The sequence below is a fragment of the Chlamydotis macqueenii genome, chromosome 4 (genome assembly GCF_036417535.1).
Source record: "Chlamydotis macqueenii isolate bChlMac1 chromosome 4, bChlMac1.mat, whole genome shotgun sequence".
Classification (NCBI taxonomy): Eukaryota; Metazoa; Chordata; class Aves; order Otidiformes; family Otididae; genus Chlamydotis; species Chlamydotis macqueenii.
In genome coordinates, this window is record NC_141559.1 from 35,070,969 (window position 1) to 35,080,425 (window position 9,457).

At 54.1% G+C, this 9,457-nt stretch overlaps 1 protein-coding gene across 1 annotated transcript; it reads left to right on the forward strand.

Moving 5' to 3' along the window:
- Positions 1-8,185: 8,185 nt before the first annotated feature.
- LOC147600934 (inositol 1,4,5-trisphosphate receptor-interacting protein-like 1) lies at positions 8,186-9,193 on the forward strand. The gene has a single exon (XM_086746058.1). The coding sequence runs from the start codon at positions 8,186-8,188 to the stop codon at positions 9,191-9,193; it is 1,008 nt and encodes a 335-aa protein (XP_086602184.1).
- The last annotated feature ends 264 nt before the right edge of the window (positions 9,194-9,457 follow it).

Consider the following 9,457-nt stretch of genomic DNA (forward strand, 5'->3'; position numbering starts at 1 on the left):
GCAGAGGCCGCCTTCACCAGCAGCACAGCGCGGCCGGAGAGCTGCGCTGCTGTCGAGGTGCAGCTTTTCAGACCGAGGGCGAGGCCACCCAGCAGGACAATTTGCACGTGCCAGGTCTGCAGCTCTGCGCCCACGTGCTGGTGGCCCCAGGCTTCTCCAGCCATGCCCGTGACCCTGAGGACCTGCTTTCCTCTCAGACGGACGGGGCCCGGGCGACAGTTTCGCACACTGGGCCAGGCTGATCGCAGAGACTGCCTGGGGAGTCTGCGCCGCAGATGTGGACAAACGAGGCGTGGAGATGACGCTGCTCGAGAGGAGCTGAGCGTAACGGGAGTTTGGGGAGTCTGCCCTGGTCCAGCTGAAGATGCCATTGCAGCTGAGAGTGCTGTTAGCACGTATAAGGGGATGGGACCAGCCATCCCACTGGAAAGAACTGATGGGCCCTGTGGGCCCCTTATTTGATACATTGTAAATAACAATATAATTTTTATTGTAATGAAAATAAATGAATTTGTTTTAACCAACTCTCTGTGAGTGTGCCTGGAAAGCCCTTGAAAGTTCTAGCCAAGCCCACGCAGTGGCTGCTGGGGTCTCCAGGTAACGAGCACGCCTAGGAGACCACCTTAACCAATGGGGCTGACCTGACCGTATCGGACCACAAGCCCTGGTTTCCCTTGGGTTGTAACTGGCGTCTGCTGGGAGATCCCTTTGAGGCAGCGTTCCTTGAAGCAGCAGCTCTCAATTGGAGACTCTGCCCTTGGATCAGGATGCCATCCAAGGAAACCCTCCAGAATTCAGTGTCCTTACCTCACAGAGGAGTGGTTACACGTTTTAAGTCATCGTTCTAAGCTTACATTTGGTTAGTTACCAAATCTAGACGCGTAAGTCTGTAGGGCCAGATGGGATCTACCCAATGATACTGAGGGGGCTGGCAGAAGTGTTCACCAAGCCACTTTCCATCACTTATCAGCAATCTTGGCTGAGGTCTTAAAGGGCTTTTCCAACCTAAATGATTCTATAATTCTATGATTCTTATTAGATAAACTTAATGTTTGATGTGAGTTTCCATTCACAGTTATTTCACTACTGCTTTGTGCATTCTAGTTATACTTATGTCTCCTAATATATTGTGGGGCAACCATATCCATCAATTTACAGAACACCACAAATTCCATTTAAAAAAAAAAAAATCCCCAGAAAGTCTTGGAATCTCATGTTTTTGCAAAGCTGGTGTTTTAGAAATTTGCAGTGAGAAACAAGCTACTTGGAGTTTCCCAATGCTTTCCAGAAGGTAAGAGTATGCCTGCAGATAGCTATTGCAGAGCAGCCCCAAAGCTTCCCAAGAGACTCACTCTTCACTTTGACAGATGCTCTTCAAACAGAGTGAAGAGAGAGGGTTCACTCCAGGTGTCCATTTACAGACATCTGCGGCTTGCTGGGTGTCCAGAGTATTGGAAGGGTACTGGCAGGTAAGAAAAAGAGTTTCCAGGAAACTCAGGCCCTTCTGGGCCAGCAGTTTGAGGCTGCTGCAATATGCCATAGAACCTACAGAGACACAGGACTATTCCTAGACAAGTTCAACATCTCAGTCCCAGCCCTATTCTCTGCTCCAGAGAGCCTCACAGTCGCATTTTTCATCCCCTTGGCCTCTGTCACTGGGAAAAATTGAAACAGAGTAGCTGAAGTAGGAACAGGTTTAGACCAACTCTAAATGCTTTTGCATCTAATGTGAGAAAGAGTAATTAAGAGCTGCTTAAAAGGTAAAATAAAACAAGTGTACCAGAATCTTATATAGTTTCTCACCAGTTGACAAAAAAAAAGCACTTAAAACGTTAATTTTTCTGCAGTGTAAAGGTGAGATTGATTCAAAGAAGAAGGTCACTTTTTCTCCTGAGGTCACCTAGCTAAGAATGCTCTGTCCAGAAACCTGTGCTGCTTCTATGAACAGGGTTTGAAGCAACTGCTGCGTGACCAGCTGGACGATCATAAAGCTAAGATGGAACTCAGTGCAATCCTATGCATGACAATGAATGCCACGGGTTCATCTATGAGATATCTGCCCACTGAATAATTTTTTTTTTTTACAAAATGATGTACTGCAGATTCTCTTCGAGCAAACACACTTGGATTCAATGATTAGGAAAAAAGCAAGTTAACTTTGCCAAGTAGGTGAGGTTGACTGTGTACCAAAGACACTAATAGTACAGATGGAAAGAAACAGCTTGTTCTGGTTTTATTTAGTGAGGGGGGGCTAAGGTGGCAGCTTCTGGAACAAGCTGCTCTAGAAGTGGTTCCCCTTTGTTCAGTGGACTCGGCCGAGCCTAGGGCAGACCCGCTGCTGGCCAAGGCTGAACCAACTGGTAGCAGAATGTTCTGTGATAATGCCTCTGTGCTAACGTATTTAAGAAGGGGAAACCAGAAAAAAAAATAGGAGAGAAGATGTGAAGATGCTGAGCAGGGGCAGAGAGGGAGAGGCGCAAGCCTTGTGGGCCTTGCAGGCCTCAGCCTCTGGCCTGCCGCCGGGCGGCTGTGTGGGCCCGACTCAGCCCGGCCCGGCTGCAAGAAGTGGAGAGGAGATGAGACGTGAAGAGATGCTGAGAGGCGTCTGCCTGCCTGTGGTGAAGAATTTTTGTGGTGAGAGGAACGGCTGCAGCCGGCAAGGTCAGTGAAGAAGGAGGGGCAGGAGTAATGCGGCTCCTGGCAGAGGTTCCCCTGCAGCCCAAGTTGGTGCAGCCCGTGGTGAGGCAGGTTGTCCCCCTGCAGCCCATGAAGGTCCACGGAGGAGCAGAGATCCACCTGCAGCCCATGGAGGACCCCACACTGGGGTAAGTGGATGCCTGGGGGAGGCTGTGGCCCGTGGAAGGCCCGCTGGGGCAGCCGTTCTGGAGGGAGTGCATCCCGTGGAAGAGAGGTCCCACTCCGGAGCAGTTTCATAGAATCATAGAATCATAGAATGGTTTGAGTTGGAAGGGACCTTCAAAGGTCATCTAGTCCAACCCCCCTGCAAGGAGCAGGGACATCCCCGACCAGATCAGTTTGCTCAGAGCCTCATCCAGCCTGGCCTTGAACGTTTCCAGGGATGGGGCTTCCACCACCTCTCTGGGCAACCTGTTCCAGTGTTCTATAACTCGCATTGTAAAAAAATTTTTCCTAATTTCCAATCTAAATCTACTCCCCACTATTTTAAAACCATTACTCCTTGTCCTATTGCAACAGGCCCTACTAAACAGCCTCTCCCCATCTTTCTTATAGGCCCCCTTGAGGTATTGGAAGACCGCTATCAGGTCTCCCCGGAGCCTCCTCTTCTCCAGGCTGAACAGCCCCAAATCTCTCAGCCAGTCCTCATAAGAGAGGTGCTCCAGCCTTTTTATCATCTTTGTGGCCCTCCTCTGGACCTTGTCCAACTGGTCCATGTCCTTCTTGTGTTGGGGGCTCCAGAACTGGACACAGTCCTCCAGGTGGGGTCTCACCAGGGCAGAATAGAGGGGGAGAATCACCTCCCTCAACCTGCTGGCCACGCTTCTCTTGATGCAGCCCAGGATGCGGTTGGCCTTCTGGGCCGCAAGGGTGCATTGCCTGCTCATGTTGAGCTTCTTGTCCACCAGCACTCCCAAGTCCTTCTCCTCAGGGCTGCTCTCAATCCATTCCCCGCCCAGCCTGTATTTGTGCCTGGGATTGCCATGACCCAGGTGCAGGACCTTGCACTTGGCCTGGTTGAACTTCATGAGGTTGGCATAGGCCCACCTCTCCAGCCTGTCAAGGTCCCTCTGGATGGCACCCCTCCCTTCCAGCGTGTCGACGGCACCACACAACTTGGTGTCATCGGCAAACTTGCTGAGGGTGCACTCTACCCCACTGTCCATGTCGCCAACAAAGATGTTGAACAGGGCCGGGCCCAACACGGACCCCTGAGGGATGCCACTCGTGACTGGTCTCCACATGGACATTGAGCCGTTGACCACCACTCTCTGAGTGCGGCCATCCAGCCAACTCCTTATCCACCGAGTGGTCCGTCCATCAAACCCATGTCTCTAGTTTAGAGAGAAGGATGTCGTGTGGGACAGTGTCAAAAGCTTTGCACAAGTCCAGGTAGATGATGTCTGTTGCTCGTCCCTTGTCCACAGATGCCGTCACCCCGTCATAGAAGGCCACCAGATTGGTCAAGCACGATCTGCCCTGACAGCCATGTTGGCTGTCACCAACCACCTCCTTGCTCTCCATGTGCCTTAGCATGGTTTCCAGGAGGATCTGCTCCATGACCTTGCCAGGCACAGAGGTGAGGCTGACCGGCCTGTAGTTACCCGGGTCTTCTTTATTCCCCTTTTTAAAAATGGGGGTTATGTTCCCTCTCTTCCAGTCATCGGGGACCTCACCAGACTGCCACGACTTCTCAAATACGATAGCCAGTGGCTTGGCAACTTCATCTGCCAGTTCCCTCAGGACCCGCGGATGGATCTCATCAGGTCCCATGGACTTGTGCACCTTTAGGTTCCTCAGATGATCCCAAACCTGCTCTTTGAGTACAATGGGCGGTTCTTCATCCTCGCAGTCCCTGCTTGCACCTTCTACAGCTTGGGTGGTGGGACAAGAACTCTTGTCGGTGAAGACTGAGGCAAAAAAGTCATTGAGTACCTCAGCCTTCTCCATGTCCTGGGTAACCAGGACACCAGTTCCCTTCTGGAGGGGGCCTACATTTTCCCTGGACTTTCTTTTGTCCCCTACGTACCTATAAAAGCTCTTCTTGTTGCATTTTATATCCCTGGCCAGATTCAGTTCTGCCAGGGCTTTGACCTTCCTTACCTTATCCCTGGCGACTCGCACAGCCTCTTTGTAGTCCTCCCAGGCTACCTGTCTCCATTTCCACCCTCTATAGGCCTCCGTTTTTACTTTCAGTTGGTCCAGGAGCTCCTTGCTCAGTCACGCCGGCCTCCTGGCCTTTTTGCCCGACTTGTTTTTCATTGGGATGCACCTCTGCTGAGCTTGGAGGAGGTGCTCCTTGAATATAGACCAACTTTCCTGAGCCCCTCTTCCCTCCAGGGCCGCCTCCCATGGCACTTAGCCCATCAGGTCCCTGAAGAGGCCGAAGTCTGCCCTCTTGAAGTCTAGGGCAGAGAGCTTGCCGTGTAGTTTCCTTGCTGCCCCGTGGATCTTGAACTCCACCATCTCATGGTCGCTGCAGCCAAGGCTGTCCTTTAGTTTCACATCCCCCACCAGTCCCTCCCTGTTGGTGAGCACAAGGTCGAGCATGGCACCCCTCCTTGTCAGCTCCTCTATCACCTGCAGGAGGAAGTTATCATCCATGCATTCCAGGAACCTCCTGGACTGCCTGTGCCCTGCCGTGCCGTGCTGTCTCTCCAACAGATGTCAGGGTGGTTGAAGTCCACCATGAGGACCAGGGCCTGTGACCGTGAGGCTGCACCTATCTGGCTATAGAGCGCCTCGTCTGCTCTGTCTTCCTGGCCAGGTGGCCTGTAAAAGACCCCACCGTAATGTGGCCCGTAGGTGGGACCCCACACTGGAGCAGGGGAGGAATGTGAGGAGTTGTTCCCCGACGATGAAGCAAGACTCAGCCCGGCCCGGCTGCAAGAAGTGGAGAGGAAGTGAGACTAGAAGCAATGCTGAGAGGCGTCCGCCTGCCTGTTGTGAAGAATTTTTGTGGTGAGAGGAACGGCTGCAGCCGGCAAGGTCAGTGAAGAAGGAGGGGCAGGAGTAATGCGGCTCCTGGCAGAGGTTCCCCTGCAGCCCAAGTTGGTGCAGCCCGTGGTGAGGCAGGTTGTCCCCCTGCAGCCCATGGAGCTCCACGGAGGAGCAGAGATCCACCTGCAGCCCGTGGAGGACCCCACGTTGGGGCAGGTGGAGGCCTGAAGGAGGCTGTGGCCCGTGGGGGGCCCGCTGGGGCAGCCGTTCTGGAGGGAGTGCACCCCGTGGAAGAGAGAACCCGTGCCGGAGCGGTTTCATGAAGGACTGTGGCCCGTGGGTTGGACCCCACACAGGGGAGGAATGTGAGGAGTTTTTCCCCTGACGATGAAGCAGCGGCGTATAACAACGCGTGATGAACTGACCGTAACCCCCATTCCCTGTTCCCCCCTGTGCCGCTTGGAAGGCGGGGGAAGGTGGTAGAGATAATGTGAAGCCCGAGAAGAAGGAGGGGTGGGGGCAGGTTATCTTGTTCTCGGTCTCATTGTCCTGCTGTTTTTTAGCAATCAGTGAATAGTTTTCCCCTAGTCGAGTCTGTTTTGCCCCTAACGGTGAGAGAAGGAGTTAAAGAAATCTTAATAGATATGGCATTGATTAATTATTGCTGTGCATCCTAAGGAATCAAGTTGATAAATAGTGCTTAATGTTTTGTTAACTACTTCCTTAATAATTTGCTAACCATTGTGCAAACTATTTGAAGCAGAAAGTCTTGCAATTCTCCACGAAAGACAGTTCCCGGTAAGGACTAGGGGGGTCGCTTCAAGAACCAGCTAAAACCGACCCTGCAGCTTGAATGAAAGCCAAGGGATAACTGAGTTTGCGCAAGAACAAAAGGTTACTAGCGGTGACGAAGAGGAGTCACCTGCCTTCATCCCCACGACCCCCGACGACCACCACCAGGAGGCACTGCGCAAGCCCAGACAGGAGGAGTTTATGAAAATGACCCCTTGGGACTAATTTTAATACGAAGCGGGGATAGGTCATGCATATGTATAGGCGTATTGTGAAACTTTATGTGTATGTAACATTTGGTTGTATAAATTTAAAGTGAGTTGCCACGTAAGGCGCGCACGGTTTTGGTGGGACTACCCCCCTGTGCTGCCCAGCGCTGAATAAACATACCTACTTTACAATCTTACAGATTGTGGAGTCCGTTTTCCGCACGTCAACGGTAAATTTAAGCATTTCTCCCTGTCCTTATCTGAAACCTGGAGACTTTTTTTCTCATATTATCTCTGCCTATTCTCTTGGAGTGTGGGGGGGAGTGAGAGAGAGAAGGCGTAGTCTGGTCCTGACCAGGGCTAAACTACGACAGCACCTTAACCAATGGGGGCCGTCTGCCTGCTTAGTCAAGAGAGTCCCTGTGAGCTCCCTGCTGCCGGATGGGTTTGTACTGGGTGTGATGGCCAGGAGCCACTGAGCTGGGCGGTGGGGACAAAGGCTGGGGCCTGCCGTCTGGGTGATGCTGTTCTGGTGGCTGTGAGAGCACAGAGGAGGGGCCAGGGGGTTTCTAACCCCGAGCGAGAGGCGAGCCACTCAGGGCAGGGCACGGCACCACCCTCGGGACTGGGGACAGAGGTGCTCGGGTCTCCCTGCGGTGGCAGTGCCCAGAGAGGCTCTGGGGATGCGTCAGGACGCTGTTGTGTGGCGGGGATGGGGCCTGTGGTGTCCCTTGCCCTTTCTCGGGGCACAGCCCAGCCAGGGGCTGGTCATCAGGGCGGCTTGGGCAGGACGGGCCCCATGCTGGCTCCAGCCAGGGCCCGCGGCCCCTTCAAGCCTGTTGCCAGCAGTGCCCAAACGCCGTCTGGGAAGAGCCTGTGGCTCCCATCCCTGCAGTGCTTGCAAACCCTGCCCTTGTTCCCTCCCACCTCTCCTACGGGCCCCCAGCTCCAGGCAGCTCCTGCCCCACTGCCCCGGTCCCGTGCTCCCTGCCACCCAGCCCTGCTGAGCCCCTTTTTCTCCTGCTGAGAGAAGGTGTTAAAAAAACCTTAGTAGAGATGGCATTGTTCAATTATTGCTGTGCATGCTAACACAAATGATCCTCTGCTTTGCTAATTAGCTATTGTGAAAACTACCTAAGGGGAGGGGAAGTCTTGCGTTCCTCACAAGGACAGTCCATGATAAGAACTGAGGGGCCTTGCTTTGTGCCCTGAAGCAGAAGTCCTGCACTTCCTCACAAGGACAGTTCCTGATAAGAACTGGGGAGCCTCCTTCAAGAACCAGCTAAAAGCGACCAAATGACTCATTGGGACTAATTTTAATACAAAGCCGGGATAGCTCATACATATGTATAGGCGTGTTTTAAAACTTCATGTGTATGTAACACTGGGTTGTATAAATTCAAAGTGAGTTGCCTCGTCAGCCGCGCACGGTTTTGGCGGGACTACCCCCCCCACCGCGTGCTGCCCGGCGCTGAATAAACATACCCACTTTACAATCTTATAGATTGTGGAGTCCGTTTTCCGCACGTCACCGCCTCCTCCAGGCCATGGCTGCCGGACTTGGCCTCCTTGTGATTGTGCTGGCCACCCAGCATGGGCTGAAGACCCATCATCAGAAAGACGTGGCCACAGCCCAGCAGATGCAGCAGCGTGAGGAGTATCTGCGTGAGAAGATGATTCAGCTGCTGGAGGAGATGGAGCAGAGCAACTGCACGTGGGAAGACTGGCTCCTCCGGTCTGTGTTGCAGCACTGGCCGCTTTTGACCACGGCAGGAGCCATGGTCCTGCTCGCTGACATCTGCTGGCTGGCCAGGGAAGTGAACTTTGCCTCTGTCAGCTGCAGTGAGCAGGACAGCTCCAGCAGCGAGGAGGTGGAGGAGAAGGAGGAAGATGAGGAGGAGGAGGAAGACCTCAGTGGTGTCAAGTCTTTGGCTTGTGAATCGGCAGAGCAGCGCCTGCCTGAGACGTGCAAGGTGCTGAAGAAGCTGGTGGGCGACCTCCTTGGAATGTGCCAAGTGGTTTCCAAGAGGACTTTGATGCCGCAGATGCAGGCAGCCGTTGGGATGGACGACAGCTGTGAAACCTGGCGCATCCAGGAGGACAGCATCTCCTACCGCCTGCTGGTGTTCCTGCGGCCACCCCCCGGGCACTCTTTCAGCCTGGAGCCGGCCACCACGGGGCAGCTGCCAGCAAGGCGCTGCAGCGTGCGTGTGGGGCTGGAGTGCATGTGCTGGAGGGAGCAGCTGCTGGGGGACAGTTTGTGCTTTCTCCACCATCCCGAGGACAAGCTGCGGACGGATCAGAGCTCGTACCTCCTGCGTACCCTCTGCACGTGCTCCTACTTAGACGTGGAGAAGATCGCCTGCTGGGCCCAAGGGCTGGTGAGATCAGCCTGGCTGCTTTTTCCTCAGTCGCACGACTGCCAGCTCATGGTGCTGCCCTCCTCCCACTCCTGCAGGTTCCAGCTGACAAGCCCCTCCAAGATGAACATCTGCACTGAGGTGACCTTTGCAGTGCAGCAAGGCAGCTCAGTGTCCTACCTGAGCCTGGAGTAGGCAGAGGCCGCCTTCACCAGCAGCACAGCGCGGCCGGAGAGCTGCGCTGCTGTCGAGGTGCAGCTTTTCAGACCGAGGGCGACGCCACCCAGCAGGACAATTTACACGTGCCAGGTCTGCAGCTCTGCGCCCACGTGCTGGTGGCCCCAGGCTTCTGCAGCCATGCCCGTGACCCTGAGGACCTGCTTTCCTCTCAGACGGACGGGGCCCGGGCGACAGTTTCGCACACTGGGCCAGGCTGATCGCAGAGACTGCCTGGGGAGT